General features: G+C 41.7%; 1 protein-coding gene across 1 annotated transcript in view; it reads right to left on the bottom strand.

Moving 5' to 3' along the window:
- gpib (glucose-6-phosphate isomerase b) overlaps window positions 1–20,407 on the bottom strand; it is a 53,654-nt gene that overhangs the window by 16,493 nt on the left and 16,754 nt on the right. The window contains exons 2-5 of the mRNA XM_084337755.1: window positions 12,055–12,145; window positions 11,661–11,729; window positions 11,407–11,526; window positions 459–542 (exon numbers count right to left, since the gene is read on the bottom strand). Coding sequence (XP_084193881.1) covers window positions 459–542; window positions 11,407–11,526; window positions 11,661–11,729; window positions 12,055–12,145 — 364 coding nt within the window. The remainder of the gene's footprint in view (window positions 1–458; window positions 543–11,406; window positions 11,527–11,660; window positions 11,730–12,054; window positions 12,146–20,407) is intronic.

Genomic DNA, 20,407 nt, shown 5'->3' with positions numbered 1-20,407 from the left:
TTGTTGCTTCTCATAATGTCAAGACATACAGAGAAATTAAATTGCGTTTCCCCCTTTTATATAACATATACAACATAAAGTAACATAGGACACTATAAACATAAGTAACATATGGGACACGATGTACATACACTATACAGGACTATACTGTATATACAGTATAAACAGTGGCTATTTTTTTATTTATTTTTTATATATGATTGAAATAAATATAGGAGGTAAAAGAGAATTTAGTGCAAATCTTCTTTTAGCAGCAGTGGTACAGTAAGTATAACTAATAAATAATGGGTAGTAGAATACAATAATGGCAGTAAAGTGGCAGTGAGATGATAGATATGGCAGTAAACTAATATAATGTAAACTCAAATAATGAGTTATTTGTTATTATTACGTTTTTATCATAAAAGAGGAGGCCATATTTCCATTAATGTACACCATGAGTATATATAAGCACTCACAAGGTCAGATCCTCCAATACCAACATTGACGACATCTGTGATGGCCTTTCCGGTGTAGCCCTTCCACTCACCACTGCGGACTCTCTGAGTAGTAGGAGAGAGAACAAGAGGACAAGGGCTGGAAAACTTTAGCTCGGTTTGTATTTAACTGTGATTACATTTCAGTGATGTGTTGTATTGTATGTAAATGAAATTGAGTTAGATTTTGCATGGGTTTTCAGACCAGACATCCTTCCTTAATGTTCCTTAATGTTGTTGTTTTTGTCTACTAAGATGAATACACCTTAAAGCACAGGTTCCATTTTTATAAAAAGGTCTTAATTTCACTGATCTGATATGTTCTACTGAGGAAATGGTTGCAAACCATATCAAAAGTTATAATGAGTTTTGTCGGGCCAGTTACGCATTACTGTAACTGGGAAACTTAGATAGCACAAGAGCCTATGAAACTACGATGTACGGTTTGCAACCATTTCCTCGGTAGAACATAAAGACACATCTGATTATACTGTGACCTTCCTATTTTGTAAAAGGGTGTTGGAAGGCTAAACATTTGCCCCATTAGACTGTATTGGAGCCCAGTGAGAAGACACAGCTCAGTAAAGTTTCTCAGTATTAAAGCATCAGTGGAATTATCTAGTCAACATCATGTCAGACAATGTTTAAATATGGCACATCCTTTAACTTTGGTGTTGATTGATTGATTGAAAATTGTATTAACAGATTGCAGAATGGGTACAATACAGTCCAGCTCAATACACACAATTGTTAAGGGGATGCAGACCAGAGAAAGACTTTCGTCTTGTTTACATCAGGGTCCCCCATTTTCAATTCATCATAACATATATGACATACATGAGATACAGATAGACAGTACTGCTACATCTATCTACATCTATCTACAGGCGGGGTGGGGGGGGGGGGGGGGTAACTGTACATTGGATTATCAACTAAACCTTACTTGGTCCCAAGAAGAGGGTCTTGTGTATTATTGGGTTAGGACATTTACTGTACATTGGAGGGGGTTGGGTTAGGACATTTACAGGGGCCAGTTTCGAATTGCAGTCTCCCGAAGGAGAGTGGTTTTGAAAGTGGGTAGTGATATTGTACATTGTTATAAGGGTACAGGAGTCTGACTAGGCTCCAAAATGGCTGACATCTGGGGGGGGGTTTATATGTGTGTTTCAGGCAGGAAATACATTGTAAGAATCTGATTAGTTTTGTGGTAATTACACAGAACACATAATCACCAAGGTATCATGCAATTATGGATACAGGACATATTCAAATATATTTTTCTGTACATCTTCATGAATAAAAAGTAACATGTGGGTATAATGGTAGACTCTTGACATTATCACAGTAAGTAGTTATCTGACTGCTTTGTGAACTTCCTTAACCCTTTCACTACCACACTACAGAAGGTTAACCTTTCACTACCACACTACAGAAGGTTAACCTTTCACTACCACACTACAGAAGGTTAACCTTTCACTACCACACTACAGAAGGTTAACCGTTCACTACCACACTACAGAAGGTTAACCTTTCACTACCACACTACAGAAGGTTAACCTTTCACTACCACACTACAGAAGGTTAACCTTTCACTACCACACTACAGAATGTTAACCTTTCACTACCACACTACAGAAGGTTAACCCTTTCACTACAGACGGTTAACCCTTTGTCGTGTGGCAGTGAAAGGGTTATCCTTCTGTATTGTTGCAGTGAAAGGGTTAACCATTTGGTAGTGTGGTAGGGAAAGGGTTATGGTGAAAATAATAATAGTCAATCATGAATCCAATTTCAATGCATATGTTGATGTAATTATGCACTTTGGACACCAGGGTGCACATTGCACTTAATTTGTGTTTCCATATCTCTAATGAAATTATTTAGCACTTTGAGATTTGTTACAAATATAAAGTGCGTTACAAATAAAATTTATTAATGAAGTACTGAAATTGCAATTGCTATTTTCAACTGCAGTAGAAGCCCAATTCAAGGAAAGTTGAAGACCCGGTTGAGGAAATAGTGTCTGCAGTTCGCTAGAGGTACTCTCCTCCCGGTGACATCACCCGGAGGAGTTTCTCAGGGTGCCGATGCAGCTGAGCTCTCAAGGCACAGAACACATTGGTTTTTTGATTGATTGATTGATTGATTGATTGATTGATTGATTGATTGATTGATTGATTGATTGATTGATTGAAGTTTATTTCAAATATGCAACACAACAAACAAACATCAAGTACAGATGTAGCCTTAAGCCGTTCAAATAATAAATGTATATAAAAAAAAATAAGAAATAAAAGAACAAACAAAAAAAGTCAAACTCAAATACATATATATATATATTTGTCATTTACATATTTGAAAAGGAGTGGGAAGAAGCATACACTTATTTAATCCCACCCCTTTTTACTCATCAGAACATACTATATTATATTTACTAATTCATACATTACTAGACTAAGTTAACAATAATTTTTTTAATAATACCTTATTAATATTTGCCAAAACTATATAGTTCCTCTAGCCATTTTTATACATACAACTATATACCTACATATTATGCACATATATACATATACATACACATACATACATACTGCCTGTTATCAAACCCCTTCTTCATCTCTGCACCTCTGGAAAACCATTTGACTGTATTTTATTTTAAACTGTTTTATGTTTTGACATTGCTTTAACTCCACAATCAGACCGTTCCATAATTTTACTCCGCAAATCAGCAAAGGGCCCTTTTAAGATCCACCTGGCTATAGTATATTGTAATACAATTTTACTTAGACGCATTCTGTATTACCTGAACATGTGAAAAAAGTAGTAGAACGCGCTCACCTCACTAGACTTGACACTGGGTGCTGTAACCTCTGATATCATACATAAAAATAGGGAAACAATGTCCAGGCACGCACTCCAGGTTTTTCCAAATTTATTGGCAGCCTGAAATCATATCATGACGTTTCGGTGTGAACACACTTTCTTCAGAATGGCTTGCATGAAGCATGAAGGGTAAGTCAAGTGCATCTATTTGAAAGGCAACCGGTTCATGCTTCCGCGTTCGCGTTTTGCGCTCTGATTGGCCACTGCTGTTTCTGGTCGCACCAATCGTGTGACGGCAAGTTCTTTCGCCGGTTAAGCTTAGGCACTCTTTCGAAGTTGGTTAAGGTTAGAGTTTGTCTTAGCATGGCGATAGAACGCCAGCCCTGATTCCAAACTCTAACCTTAACCAACTTCGAAAGAGTCGCCTAAGCTTAACCAGTGATAAACTAGGCGTTAGGTAGTTTGCTGCTGGTCGAGGCGGAAATGGGCGCGTCACGCGATTGGGCGCACATGTCACATGACCAGAAACGTCAGTGGCCAATCAGATTAGCAAAACACATGAACCGGTTGCCTTTTGAATAGACGCGACCCAAGTTTATACAAGACAAACAGGAAGTGACAACACATTCCATTCTGAAGAAGGTGTGTTCACACCGAATGATGATTTCAGGCTGCCAATAAATTTGGAAAAACCTGGAGTGCGTGCCTGGACATTGTTTCCCTATGTATTACCTGAACATAAAATGGTAAATGGCTGCTTTTTTCTTTTTTTTAATCTTTTTTTGTTCTCACTTTTTTCTGTATTTTTCTCCCATCCCAATTTAGTCGTTATGCCAATTCCCTTCCTGGTCGTTGCGCGCATTGCCCCACTGTCGGCCTAGGGAGGGTGTAGAACTACCACATGCCTCCTCCGATACATGTGGAGTCGCCAGCCGCTTCTTTTCACCTGACAGTGAAGAGTCTCACTGGGGGAATGTAACACTGGGGGAGGTTCACGCTATTTCCCCCCGATCCCCTCCCTGCTGAACAGGCGCCCCGACCGACCAGTAGGAATCGCAGTTTACAACAATACTTTCGGCAACCAACATGCCCTTCCGCGTTGCTCTGATTGGCCGAGCGTGCGCATGCGCATGAGCCGCGACAAGCTCCTCAAGAGGCAGGAATACTAAGCTCCCCCTTAATGCAATTTATACAAATGGAAGTATTGATTACGCCGTAACGAATCATTAAAAAAATATACCGTTAACTGGAATATGTTGTGCCTTTACACATATGTTGGATTATGTAATTGGTTTGTCATTACCCGGTGGCTACAACAACAACACACAGTACCTACATGCATCATTGTTTACAATGAACGGTGGGGCTAATCTAGTTAGTTGTTCACCAACAATCTACAGACACAAACAAACACAGAACCGGACTGTTATATTAAATTAATTGATTGCTGTTTAACGCGTCCGTGTCCAGTCCTTTAGATTAGCCCCACCGTTAATTGTAAACAATGATGCATGTAGGTACTGTGTGTTGTTGTAGCCACCGGGTAAATCGCGATTTTTTTTATTGGTTTGTCATGACAAACCAATTACATAATCCAACATATGTGTAAAGGCACAACATATTCCAGTTAACGGTATATTTTTTTAATGATTCGTTACAGCGTAATCAATACTTCCATTTGTATAAATTGCGTTAAGGGGGAGTTTAGTATTCCTGCCTCTGAGGAGCGCGTCGCGGCTCATGCGCATGCGCGCGCTCGGCCAATCAGAACAACGTGGAAGGGCATGGTGGTTGCCGAAAGCCAACATGCCCTTCCGCGTTGCTCTGATTGGCCGAGCGCGCACATGCGCATGAGCCGCGACGCGCTCCTCAGCCGCGTCTATACAAATAGTAGCTCTAGTTCTGCAGACCCCTCTCTGATTGGTTGAGCTCCATTTCTGCAGCCCCTCTGCTGGGAGCTGTCGCGCGGAAATAGGCTGTCTATTGCCATTCTCTAAGACAAACTCTAACCTTAACCAGCTCCTTAACAGCGCCTAAACTTAACCGTTCTAACCTTAACCAACTCCGAAACAATGCCTAACCTTAACCTTAACCTTAACCATGCCTAACCTTAACCGGCGAAAGAATACACGTTAAAAAAATTGAAAAAAAATTGATGGGATTCGAACTCGTCAACAACGGACCGCAGGACCGCAGGACCGCAGGACCGCTGCTCTGCCAGGTGAGCTGAAGCGCTGAATGAAAATCATGGCGGATTCCGCGATAAGCACCTCAAAGCACCGCGATAACCTTACGCGCGAGGGGCTTCGCTCAACCAATCAGAGAGGGGGCTGCAGAAATGGAGCTCAACCAATCAGAGAGGGGGCTGCAGAAATGGAGCTCAACCAATCAGAGAGGGGTCTGCAGAACTAGAGCTACTATTTGTATAGACGCCTCAGCCAGGCAGGAATACTAAACTCCGTTTAACGCAATTTATACGCATGGAAGTATTGATTACGCCGTAACGAATCATTAAAAAAATATTCCGTTAACTGGAATATGTTGTTTCTTTACACATATGTTGGATTATGTAATTGGTTTGTCATGACAAACCAATAAAAAATCGCCAATTAACCGGTGGCTACAACAACACACAGTAACTACATGCATGGTATGGTATGGTATTTATTTTAGACAACAAAACATATACAGATCATTACATCACATATTTGCTTTTGTCAAGGATAGGAACGAAAAGGCGCAATGACTTATTTACATCGTTGTCCTTGGATGTCAATTAGATTAGCCCCACCGTTCATTGTAAACAATGATGCATGTAGTTACTGTGTGTTGTTGTAGCCACCGGTTAATTCGCCATTTTTTATTGGTTTGTCATGACAAACCAATTACATAATCCAACATTATGTGTAAAGAAGCAACATATTCCAGTGCCAATTGTGTTAGTAGGGATGACTGACCAAGCCAGAGGTACCGCTGACAGCTGGATTCAATCCCAGAGTCTCTGCGGTGGTAGGCGAGTGCATTCTCCACTGCGTTACTCAGCCGCACCTGGCTGCTTTTTTATATAGCGCTTTTATCCAAAGCGCTTTACAATTTGTTACTCACATTTTACCCATTCACTCACACATTCACACACCGACGGCGGAGGCAACCATGCAAGGTGCCAACCTGCTCATCAGGAGCAATTAGGGGTTACGTGTGCAAGGACACATCGACACGGTGCCCGGGAGGAGCGGGAATCGAACCGGGAACCTCCGGATTGCCAGACGACTGCTCTACCTCCCGAGCCACTGTCCCGGGTGGCTCATTTTGTAAATTTCAAATCAGAAATGGCCTCCAGAAAGCAGACAGACCTGAGACTCTCCTTTCAAGTTTTGACAAGTTGGACCATTTCAACATTTTATGTATAGGTAATGGAATATCAATACTGCCATCGCCAAAATGATCTTAGTCCTTTTCAACAAGTTAATATAGGTCTTTGAGGTCCCCTGGGTCTTTGAATAGGTATTTGGGGTCTTTGAGGTCCTTCCCCTCTTGAAGTCCCCAAGGTCTTTGAGGTCCTCTAGGTCTTTGAATATGTCTTTGAGGTCCCCTAGGTCTTTGAATAGGTATTTGAGGTCCCCTGGGTCTTTTAGGTCCCCAATGTATTTTAGGTCCCCTATGTCTTTGAGGTCCCCTATGTCTTTGAGGTCCCCTATGTCTTTGAATACAGTAGGTCCTTGAGGTCCCCTATGTCTTTGAATACAGTAGGTATTTGAGGTCCCCTATGTCTTTGAGGTCCCCTATGTCTTTGAATAGGTATTTGAGGTCCCCTATGTCTTTGAGGTCCCCTAGGTCCTTGAGGTCCCCTATGTCTTTGAGGTCCCCTATGTCTTTGAGGTCCCCTAGGTCCTTGAGGTCCCCTATGTCTTTGAGGTCCCCTAGGCCTAGGTCCTTGAGGTCCCCTATGTCTTTGAGGTCCCCTAGGTCCTTGAGGTCCCCTAGGTATTTGAGGTCCCCTAGGTCTTTGAATACAGTAGGTCTTTGAGGTCCCCTATGTCTTTGAATACAGTAGGTATTTGAGGTCCCCTATGTCTTTGAATACAGTAGGTCTTTGAGGTCCCCTATGTCTTTGAATACAGTAGGTCTTTGAGGTCCCCTATGTCTTTGAATACAGTAGGTCTTTGAGGTCCCCTATGTCTTTGAATACAGTAGGTCTTTGAGGTCCCCTATGTCTTTGAGGTCCCCTAGGTCCTTGAGGTCCCCTAGGTCCTTGAGGTCCCCTAGGTCTTTGAATACAGTAGGTATTTGAGGTCCCCTAGGTCTTTGAATACGGTAGGTATTTGAGGTCCCCTAGGTCTTTGAATACGGTAGGTATTTGAGGTCCCCTAGGTATTTGAGGTCCCCTAGGTCTTTGAATACGGTAGGTATTTGAGGTCCCCTATGTCTTTGAATACAGTAGGTATTTGAGGTCCCCTATGTCTTTGAATACGGTAGGTATTTGAGGTCCCCTATGTCTTTGAGGTCCCCTAGGTCTTTGAATACGGTAGGTATTTGAGGTCCCCTATGTCTTTGAGGTCCCCTATGTCTTTGAATACAGTAGGTATTTGAGGTCCCCTAGGTCTTTGAGGTCCCCTAGGTCCTTGAGGTCCACTATGTATTTGAGGTCCCCTATGTCTTTGAATACAGTAGGTATTTGAGGTCCCCTAGGTCTTTTAGGTCCCCTATGTCTTTGAATACAGTAGGTATTTGAGGTCCCCTAGGTCTTTTAGGTCTTTTAAGTTTTTTGCTGAACCCCCCCCCCCCTAGGGCTGGGCGATATGACGATATTATATAAATATCGAGTACAGTTCATTAACGATACACTTTTTCAACGTATCGTGGATATCGTGATGTTTTGCCCAAGAGGATTGTGTCGCGTCAATCTGGTCCACACGTTACTCGTTCATATCTCAGCCCGTGCTGAGATATGCCCATTCTGCGGTCTGTTAATAAAGTTTTCAATCAGACCGATGTATGGAAAGGCTTTTATTATAACATTCGTTGCAGTAAAATCATTATGCCTCGTTTAGTCATTCTGCGGAGCACTGGTCTCCTACTCGTCGGCCACGGGGAGCTAATGTTAGTAGCTTTGTTGTTGTCAGCACTGTCAATCAAAATTATTCTGTTTTCCGTCAGAATGAATGAATGAAAACTTTATTAACAGATTGCAGAATGGGTACAATACAGTACAGGAGGATGAAGACCAGAAAAAGACTTTTCGCTTTTTTACATAAGGGTCCTCCATTTTCAATTCATCAAAACATTTAGAGACATACAAATATACAGTAGTTTCATTAAAATGCTATTGATTGATTGATTGATTGAAAACTTTATTAACAGATTGCAGAATGGGTACAGTACAGTACAGCTCAATACATACAATTGTTAAGGGGATGCAGACCAGAGAAAGACTTTCGTCTTGTTTACATCAGGGTCCCCCATTTTCAATTCATCATATTTCATATCTAAATCATATAATATCTCATTGCTAAATATATGCAATATATAATCTAATAATCCAATAATCTAAATCTAATATATAATATAAAAATGCTAAATGCATGGGTATTTTATTTTGTCTTTAATGTTAGCTTGCAAACTCAAATACTGTCTTGGTAAGCCTCATAATGAATTGTTTGGGGTAAAAAATAAAAACATTGTGATGTGTATCGTGTATCGCCGAAAGGTCAGAAAATATCGTGATATCATATTTAGGCCATATCGCCCAGCCCTATCCCCCCCCGATCATTCTAACAGCCTCTATACTCCTCTGTTTCAGGCCTGTTCTCAATGGGCTGTTTCTGTGCCTGTTTCTGTGAGGTGCTTTTATCGTACATCTAGCAGTGGTGCACAATTGCCTGTTATGTCGAACGAAATTCAGATCCAACTTTCAGACTAGATGTTGCAGATCAAATATTACTCAAGAGCCAGCAATAGCATAGCAATATTGTCCTTAAAAACTTAGCCAGAAGCATATTTAGGTAGAAAAGAGAAGATTTACGCATGGGCCGCCATCTTGGACACACACATTTTATCAATAGTATATCGTCACACGCACGTTATTAACTACAGCGATTGTGGCTGCCATTCTGAATGGCTTGTTCAGCCAAGAGGGAGGGATCTTTTCGCAGCTTAATTGCAGAAAAGGTACAGTGGACATATTTAACATTTTCTCAGTGTTGGGACAACCCCTCATTCTGTAAAAAATTTCATAATAGGTCCCCTTTAAGTTAATTTCATTATACGTCCATTGCCCAGCCGTGATATCATGTAGTTACTGTTAGTGTAGCTTTACATACTGTATTACAGCCTGGGACCAGCAACACTTGACATATCTATTCTGAAATGCATACACCTGAAGACGTGGCACTCCCTGGCTACCTCCGTCATCAACTGTGGGGAAATATGCAGACCTAGGCATATTTTATTGACTATTTGTATATTTTGATTGGCTAACAAATGCAATTATATTGTAGTCTGCCCCATTGTAGTTAGCCTCTGTTACATCCCAATGTCTTTGCTTCCCCAGTGTTTTTGTCTCCATCTTGTTTCCTCCCTTCAGTCAGCACCCGTTCATTCAATCTCTCTGACATGTGGTTAGGCCTCTGTGTTTTGTGCCTTTGTGTACTGTAGTTGCTATGTGCTCAGGTCGTTGAGCAATCGTTTGTATCACTGTTAGTGGCCATAGAGAGCTCGTAATGATACTTTGTTTTGCTATACTTGTAGTTGGCAGTAGTTTGCTGTCCTGCCATATATATTTACCTGTTCTGTATTATATCACTAATGTGTGTTATTTTCTCATTTTCAGGAAGCACTGACAGATTGAGTGAGCTGCCATTTCATTTGGATATTGTTTTCTCCTGTTTTTGTTAGGTAATGGTTTAGGTTATGGAATGTAATTTATTTTTACCATAGATTATGTTGGTTTGTTTTGAAGAATAGTGGTGTTTGTTTGTTTTGGCCTTGGCTCACCGTTGAGTTACCTGTGCTTCATTTATGTGAATAAATATAATTTTTGTTTACAAACCTGGTCATCCTTTCTGTCAACCAATGTTTATGTTACAGCCCTTTTACCCTTAGCCCTCAGTGGTCATAACAGCCTCCTTTATGCACGCACACACTGAGTCTGGACGAGAAACTCATTTATATCTAACCTCTTTGCTACCATACAAGACAACATAGGTCAGTTTGAAACCGTGACGTTAGTCAGTTTGACAGTTTTATGTGATTTATTGGCCTACCACTTCTCTGGCTGCCTGTCTGATACGGTCTATCCATTTGAATACTGATTTAAAAAGTGCTCCCCTGGTGGCCAAAGACTACTGAAATAAAATATATATTAAAGGTGAACTATGTCTTATTGTGATCATAATGTTTTTTTTTCATAGCTGAATAAACAAACTCCTCCTGAAATTTGGATCCCTGGAACACTGTTTGAAGCTAGAAAGCTACCTGAAAAGTTACAATTTCATTATCCTTTACAAAGGCAGATACCGCAGTTTTGTTAACAAACATATTCTAGGCTTAGGTTTGGTTCACAGTGCCTAAAATTATTTTGTTATAAGAAGATTACAGTAAATGTCTTTTGCAGGCTCTGCAAACAAATCTCCCTCTTCCAAATACTGCACAGTGTGCACCTTTTTAAAATGGATTATCAAAAGGATAATGACCATTTCTACACATTAAATGTGTACACAAATATTAAGATGCGACAGTTCAAAGTCTGAGCAAATCATCATACAGTATGATTTTCTACCACTGAAGATATATAATATAATAAAAGTATAAAACATATAAAAAAAAAAATCTATTTCCAGAGAAATTGCTATTTGAAGATATTGTCCAAAAACGGTTGGTCATGTGTAGATCAACTATTATGTCTCACAAAGTACTTAGCATTTTTATTCATAGTGGAGGCTGAGGAGTGCGTCAAATGAAAATGGGCTTATTCTGAGACCTAGGTCTGAAATCTGTGCTAAACCCATGTACGTGGCAGGAATGAGATGTGTAAAGATGCTGTAAAATAAGAGGCCGTCAAAGGTTGAGGAGTAGAATTGTGCCTCTTGGGTAAAATGGCACTCACATGACAGAAGCCCTTCATCTTCTCCAGAACCCTGTTGACATCAGGCATCACATCCTTGCCATCACACCTAATGGGGGTATTGGAGCGGTTCCTCAGGGCAACATGGAGCACAGCACGGCCCTAAATACCCACCAGGAAGAGTCGGGAGAGGGTGAAAAACATACAGTAACACTAGACAGACAGCAGAACCCTGTGATATAGTGATGTTAAAGTTCAGCAGTGCCATAGCTGAAATCTGATCTATGATCTCGTACCTCCGTAAAGTTGATCTTCTCTCCAGCGAACATCCTCTCCCTCGCGGTCTCCACTCCTCTTGACTTGGCCTACAAAAGAAATTGTCCATTTGAAAACCTGAAACAAATATGAAGAATAATACCATATATTGACACCCTAAATCTACATTAGACCCACTTATTTATTTTCTCAGCATTTATTTTTAATGAACAGATGACATAAAACTATGAACAAAATGTGATCTGAAATTTTTAACAAAGTGGATCTGTCAAATGGATCGACTCAAGACAGTTTCATCTTCCCATTGTGGTTGAAACTAAATGAAGGTGGAAGGAAAGTAGTTGATTGGCCACAAATTATGTTTAGGATGAATCACTACCATGAATCCACCATTTTGATGGAAAGGGAACTTGCCAGCTCAACCAACATCTTCATGATTTCATCGTTGATGAGATTCTTGGAGTAATCCAGAAGAATATCTCCATCTTCGGTCTTCAGTGTTGTGCTGTTCAGACACATAGAAAGCCATCAGTGGCCTGACTGGATTAAGACAATAGCTGCCTATAAGGGCAATGTCTAGAGTAAGTGCAATAGTACACTCAACCAATATGCCAATGCAGCGATATGATACTAGAATACATTGCACAGCACTTTTAGCAACTGGTTTCCAGTTACGCTGCATGCTAAGGCAGGACCTCTAGCTGTATAAGCATACACAGACCAGGGACCACTTTCTGAGATATTATTTTGTCGTTTTGTGTTCCTTACAGAATTGCATAGCTCTCACTGGAAGTAGGAAGGAAGGGAAGAGTGAAGGCATGACAGCAGTATAGATAAGATAAGCTAAGATATTCCTTTATTGATCCCCCCCCCCCCCACACACACACACACACACGCAACACGAAACCAATGAGTCTCAGCATGAGTTATGGGATCGTTACGGTTTCATGTTTATGACATGAGACATGTGTATAACATAGTCTAAGAGTAACTAAACACTTGGTAATTTTTCTGCCCAGTAGTGATTGATATATGTTCACCCTCCTGCACACTCTGCTGTGACCCAATCTGTGAGTACCCCTTTTTTATCGACAGACTTAATAGTACTTTGATAGTACTCTGACATCACCGATTGGGGTGGGGCAAAGTGTGCAGCATGGAGAAAATATCAACCACTAGGTCAGCACAATTACTATGTGTTTAGCTACTCTTTAATGTGCCTGGGTACAAGCAGAGAAAATACAAAATAGCCTTTATTTTCAACACGTTCTCATAAGAAAAAATACAATGGGTACGTAATGACAACGTCAACGTCCAAAGGACTTACAATCAGCCCATTATGCACTAATTAAGGAGACAATAGTACTTTATTTACATTTGCCATTTACCATTTATTTACATATTTTAAGTGAGAACGGGCTGTTTTCTTAATGTGTTCTGCTGCGGTGCTGTTGATGATTAAATGTGTTACTTTTCTAGGTTTCATTGTTGCATTATTGTCATCAATATGACTGGGGATAGTTGAAATGTCAACAGTGAAGACAGAAGCTTGCACTGAATGAATAGCTTTCAGCCACATGCCATGACAGACACTTGCCAACTGGGGAAAAAACATAAAGGCACACAGAGTATTGGCAGACAAAATGTATGAATTTGAAAAAGGAGGATACCTGAATTTGCTGAATCTTTGCTTGTCTGCATCAAACATGTGCTTCATGCTGATGCTCAAGGAACGGTCTTTGTACCATTCCAGCAGTTTTTGGTAGATGGGGTCGCTTGTGATTCCCATGTTGTCAAGAGGGGGCTTGCCGTAATCCTTTTTGCTCACCTACCCTGGCTCAGTGGGACGGAGCAGGTTGACTGGAGATACTTTAGAAGACCAGCCAATCTAGCATCACACTTGCCCCTCCTACCAGTGACTCTATTCAGGGAGTGTGCATGCCATAGCCGCCTCTGCTCCAGTGTCAGAGAGGATGTTGATCTATAGGCTACCATATAGCCTAGTTAGAGGCCAAAAGGGCCAAAAGAACAGGTGCTCTTTTGGCCTCTAGGTACAGTATATGGTAATGTAGTCTTGTGGTAGTCTCTGCCGTATTCAACAGAATCAGCTGACTTATTGATGTCTAAAGCACATGTCTAAAGGCCTTTTCTGTCCATTTATATAACAGGCCAACCAATATCTTATCACAGATAAATAATTTATGTTACTGATATTGACTGATATTTTGACTGGTTTGTTTAGCTGTCTTTTACGGGCTCTAGTGAGCTAGCGCGAAGATAATGATATTATATGAAATTAGAGATTTTGAGGAATCCACAGCACTACTGATTAGTGTGCTATTTTATTGTGTTTCTGCTGCCACTTTGCACACACTACATCTGGACTGTGATTGTTATGATATAGTCCAGAGCTATTTCTATAATCTGTCTGTTGCCACTTTGCACACACTATGGTGATTGTATTGTAATTTAGATCTATTTTATTGTTGTTTCTGCTGCCATTTTAATACAATTTCTATTGCTATTTCAAAATGTTTTATAGATGTTGCTGCTTCAAGGCAGAGGAGCCAAGAGAAGAATCTCACTCCTTTATGCTTGTGGAGTATGGATGATGTGATAAATAGAAATATCAATCTGAGATGTCTGCAAATTACCTCCATGTCCAATCCATGCTGGTCCCATGCAGACTTAGGCCCAAACCATACAGCTATTTGCATGCAGTGCACCTTTCTTTATTATTATTATTATTTTTTTATTATATTTTTTTTTGGGCTTTTTCTGTATTTTCACCCACCCCAATGTAGTCATTATGCCAATTCCCTTACTGGTTGTTGCGTGCATTGCCCCACTGTCGGCCTGGGGAGGGTGTAGAACTACCACATGCCTCCTCCGATATATGTGGAGTCGCCAGCTGCTTCTTTTCACCTGACAGCGAGGAGTTTCACTGGGGGAATGTAACACTGGGGAGGTTCACGCTATTTCCCCCAGATCCCCTTTGATTGCCCAACCCGAGTTTTCTCGGGTTTACCCCTCGCGGGTTGAATGCCCACTCACGAGAATTCTCGTTTTTTTTTTAATTTATTAGCGATCTGAAATCATATTTCATCAACCAAGTCTACCGTTGGAAAATCAACCACTCCAGGCGCTCAGATGTGAAAAAAGCGCCCCCTATTGTCTCCCAGATGGTAATTCACCCTTTTGGATTGAACTCAATGAAAATGAATGAGAAAAAAATACCCGGAATCCACGTTTTACTTCTCACTCATGCAACCGCCGTCGACCAGTTTCACTCTGGAGCTTCACAGCAGCGGGGATTATGTGTTTTTTACACTATACTCGGTGGATCAATAAAATTATTGATTTTTTCTAATGGCGATCAGGAATTGGAATAATCCATTTGGATACCATCTGATCTCAGGTAAGGAATCTATGTTACCAGGCTTAGGATAATCAGATCCGTTTTCACGGAGATATAAGCTTTTATGTGATTATGTCATATGGCTGTTTGGCTGTGCGAGCGGTCAGTAACTAGGAGAATCGATTTTCAGCTCGCGGCACGAGCGTGCATGCGCACACATATACTATCGATAATCTAGCGTTTATTTTAAAACGATTCATAAATAGGCCGAAAAATGACAACGTTCTAGAATATTCCAGTAAAGGGCGATTATCATGGAATGTCTTATTTTTTCCGTGAAATCGAGTGCTTTTCAAAATGCTAGAAAAAGGAAATGAAGCGATAAAAAAACAATCTGCTACGACAATGTTGACTGGAAAATTAGTCTTTGATAAACGACGGGCAGATTAGACACATAGCCATAATTTAAAACATAGATTAGGCGATATTAACGTTAACATTGAAGTGGTGCTAAGGCATTCAAGGAGGTAAAAAGGAATTAAGCTTGGGCAGTGAAAGTGTTAACAGGCACCCCGACCGACCAGTAGGAGTCGCAGTTTACAACGACCAGGACACACACCCCACCAGCTTCCCACCCGCTAACACTGTGTTAGTAGGGACGACTGACCAAGCCGGAGGTACCACTGACGGCTGTATTCGATCCCAGAGTCTCTGCGGTGGTAGGCGAGTGCTTAGTCCACTGCGCTACTCAGCCGCACCATGCAGTACACCTTTTTTATACAAGTAATAACGTATGTATTCATTCATTCATTCATTCAAACAAACCTTTATTTAAAACTCAATAGATCATTGAGGTTGCTTTCATTTACAATGACGTCAAGTTATACAGACAAGGTTCAAATAAATAACACAAAACACAATATAAATATAAATAGATAATAATAATAATCAATTAAAACAGTTTGTGATTATGGTTTTATGGTCTATAGGTGTCATGGTTTTTGCTTTATTTTTCCTTTCTGTGAGGGACAGCTGTCTATTTCGTCTCCTGTGAGGGATAGCTGTCAATCACTGGCCTCTGTGGTTAATTGCCTCATGGGTCGGCAGGTGTGTGGGCTTGATTGCACCTGATTCAGTGCAGCTGTGCCTATGGCAAAGCTGAGTCTATTTAAGTTTGAATCTTGCAGTGTTACCTGCTTTTTCATTTCCTTGTGTTGGCTATCCTTTTGGTCAGGCTTATTATATTAAAGTGTAGTGCTGCCCTATTCAGCATTTAGCCTTCTTTGTAGCCATCCTTGTTTTGGGCTACTGGCTTATTTTACACTTCATTTTATAGAGGCTGAGCCTTTTATGGTAGTGTTTTCTTGTGTCCTTTTGGAACTGTCCTTTGCCTACCACGGCACATAAACTCCCTTGGTGGAGGTTTATTGTTTTATGTTTTCAATATAAACTCTGTTTTTAGGAGTTGCCTTTGTGGCTTATTTATCTTTCTACAATACCTCTTTATTGAGTGTCGTCCTGTTTTTTTTACTTATTTTCTTAAATACTCACTTTGAGGCTTCCACCTGTAAAGGTTGTTTTTTGTTGTTTATTTTCCCCCTTCTCCTTAACCCATTCAGTGCCAACCACGAGATTAGTCGGGTTAACTCGCCATGGGTTGAGTGCCAAGACCCGAGAAAACCAGAGAAAACTCAGGTTTTAATCTTTATTTCTTTTATTAGCAATATCCATAAATATCTCATCCATCCAGCCTGACGTTATCATTGGGAATGGGTCTGAGCTCGAAAAGGGCAAATACCGCCGCCTATCGTCTCCCGGATGGTATTGCACATCATTGGATTGGATTGGGTGGGACTGTGCATCAAAAAAATAAGTCCGGTCCAGGTTTTACTTCTCGGGCATGCAGCTGGATACTATTGCATTGAGTCCCCCCACTGGGAGCAGCATCGATTATGTGTTTTGGTGCTATAACATTGGATAAATAAACGCGATCAATATTTGTAATGACGATCAGGAATTGGATTAATCTTTTTGCATAACATCTGATGTGAGGTAAGGACTCTATTTTACCAGTCTTGGGGTAATCAGATGTTTTTTTCTCTGCCATCGCTGTGTGTGTGTGTGTGTGTGTGTGTGTGTGTGTGTGTGTGTGTGTGTGTGTGTGTGTGTGTGTGTGTGTGTGTGTGTGTGTGTGTGTGTGTGTGTGTGTGTGTGTGTGTGTGTGTGTGTGTGTGTGTGTGTGTGTGTGTGTGTGTGTGTGTGTGTGTGTGTGTGTGTGTGTGTGTGTGTGTGTGTGTGTGTGTGTGTGTGTGTGTGTGTGTGTGTGTGTGTGTGTGTGTGTGTGTGTGTGTGTGTGTGTGTGTGCGTGCGTGCGTGCGTGCGTGCGTGCGTGCGTGCGTGCGTGCGTGCGTGCGTGCGTGCGTGCGTGCGTGCGTGCGTGCGTGCGTGCGTGCGTGCGTGCGTGCGTGCGTGCGGTGCGTGCGGTGCGTGCGTGCGTGCGATGCGTGCGTGCGTGCGTGCGTGCGTGCGATGCGTGCGTGCGTGCAACGTTAGCCGTATCCACGGCATGTATAATCGATTTTTCAGCCCGCTTCTCTAGCGTGCATAAGTACACATATACTATCGATAATCTAGCGTTTATTTGAAAACTATTCATAAATCAGCCGAAAAATTACAACGTGTTTTGTGTATTCCAGTAAAGGGCTATTATTGCGGAATTTCTCTGGAATTCTCCAAAATCTCCAAAACTATACTCGTGTTCAAAATGGTATAAAACGGAAATGTACCAATGAAAAAACATTCCGTTTCGTACATGTTGACTGCAAGCAAGTCATTGATAAGCGAGGGGTGTTTTAGACCCATAGCCATCATTCAAGATATAGTTTAGGCGTTCGCAAATTTCCCCGACCTCCCATTGACTTCCTTACTGGTACCCAGGGCCGCCTCAGGGGGTGTGCGAGCAGTGCGGTCGCACAGGGCCTCGCGGGAAGGGGGGCCTCGAAATTTTTTTTTTTTTTTTTTTTTTTTTTTGCGAGGCCCCCCTTCCCGCGAGGCCTTTTTTCATCACAGACCTAAAATCTAGTTTTGCTTATATGCTTATATATTTCACATTAGACACGTTTGTAGAATGTGTGTGACTTGTTCCTGGCTCTGCGGCTCTGCAGCAGACATACTCACTATTGGAGCTCTGGGGCTCTGCAGCAGACATACTATTGGTTTCAACGAAGGGAGGGGTTACATCATGTGTACGCCGGTGTGCGTCAGCTGCGTTTGACTATTTCGTGCGTGCAGCTTTGGAGGTTATGCTTAGTTATGCCAGCCAAGAGGAAGAGGACGGTCATTCGGCAGATGGACTGAAGATGAAAGTTGTTGCATGTTAGACAGTTCAGTCAGCCTAGCCATGTCGGCTTATCTAAAGGCAGGGACAGCTAGTTAGCTTTAGCTACGTTATAATATCGAGTGCTAACGTGTGGTTCAGTCGGGATAGCCATGATGATGTCGGCTAGTAGCTAGCTTAGCTAAAGGCTAACTAGCGTTAGCTAACCTAGAGAGAGCGCGTGCAGCATTGTTATGCCAAGATGAAGAGGACGATCATTCGGCAGATGAACTTCGTCAACTCCACATGGTTGTCTCCATCCTCTTGGACGTTTGGTGAGTTTTTAATGCACTCTATTCTATTCCCACCGTGGATATCTCTCTCTCTCTCTCTCGGGAGCCAAACGGGCCGGCTAGCTGTTGTAGCTAATGTTATATTGAGCCAAAGCGGGCCGGCTAGCTAACGTTATATTGAGCCAAACGGGCCAGCTAGCTGTTGTAGTAGCTAACGGTGTGTGGCCTGGTGTCAGTACCTGGCTACTCTATTTGCAGTTAGCCTATTTAGCTGATGTCGGCCATTGGCTCCTTGCTACTTTGTTTTCTCTGGTATAGACCCTCTTCTCTTTGGATTTAAGTGTTGATCTTTGTCCTTTTGGATCTATGTATATTCATGTTGCCTTTGTGAAGTTATCTTTTCCTTCTGTTTTGTTCTTCCATTAAAAGTTGAATATCCTTTAGGGGCTCATCTTTGCTTATCTCTCTCATACATGCTCTCTCTCTAACACACACACACAGACATGCTCTCTCTCTCTAACACACAAACACACATGCTCTCTCTCTCTCTCTCTCTCTTTCTAACACACACAGACATGCTCTATATCTCTCTCTAACACACAAAATTACATGCTCTCTCTCTCTATATTTCTCTCTCTTTCTAACACACATATACATGCTCTCTCTCTAACACACACACACAAACAGACATGCTCTCTCTCTATCTCTCTCTTTCTAACACACACAGACATGCTCTATCTATCTCTCTCTCTTCAATTCAAATGGGCTTTATTTCACATTCTTGTATTTCTCCCAGTAGGTATGGGAGTTTTGAGTTATTGTCGATGTTTTCAAAGTTTCGGGTGTTTGCAATTTGTGGGAAGTATGTCTTGGTATAGTGGGCAGGTTGTTAAGAAGTGGAGCTCGGTTTCCACCTCATCTTGTGTGCAGTGGGTCTGTCTTCGCTTGGGAGCCAGGTCTGCCTATGGCGGCCTTTCTCGATGGCTAGGCTGTGCTCGCTGAGTCTGTACCTAGTCAAGGATCTTCTTAGTATTGGGTCAGTCACAGTGCTCAGGTATTCTGCCACTGTGTACTCTCTGTTTAGGGCCAAATAGCATTTCAATTTGCTCTGGTTTTGGGTTGTTTCTTTCCAATGTGTCTCTCTCTCTCTCTCTCTCTCTGGCCTTGCTCTGGTGGAGGGTCAGGGGCATTGCCGGGTCTGTGCAGCGATAACACTGTATATTGACTGTAGAACGGGAGCTCTCTCTCGCTCTCTCTCTTGCTATATGTTGACTGTATCATGCCTAGCCTCGGGCAGCGCTATTATTTAAGAATATGTTGACTGTATGAAAAAATAAAAATAAAAAATTATATATATATATATATATATTTTTTTTACATTTTAGGGGGGGGGGGGGGGGGGGGGGGGGGCTCGCGTTTAAATCTCGCACAGGGCCTCGCATTTCTCCCAGGCGGCCCTGCTGGTACCGTGGTACGCTAGCCCTAATCAAAGTCAAAGGGGCGTGGCTCTGAATGAGTTAATGTCTGCATAAGCAGTTTAGTGGTTATTCATACACGGATAACTTAAAGAGTCCCTATTATCTGCTTGTGACCCACACACACACACGCAGCCCTTACAGAATGAAAAAGCCATGACTGGGTCAGCAGATAATAATGGTCTCGAACATGCACTTGCTGCACAGCATCAAGGATTACTTTCACATGAGGAAGCTATCAAACAATTACAGCAGCAACAAGCCCTCATGGTGATACAGCGTGGGGAGATGTATGAAGGGTTGTGCAAGATGGAAGGTTCCATGC

This window comes from Notolepis coatsorum (assembly GCF_963971535.1).
Source record: "Notolepis coatsorum genome assembly, chromosome: 20".
Classification (NCBI taxonomy): domain Eukaryota; kingdom Metazoa; phylum Chordata; class Actinopteri; order Aulopiformes; family Paralepididae; genus Notolepis; species Notolepis coatsorum.
This window is presented reverse-complemented; position numbering and strand designations above follow the sequence as displayed.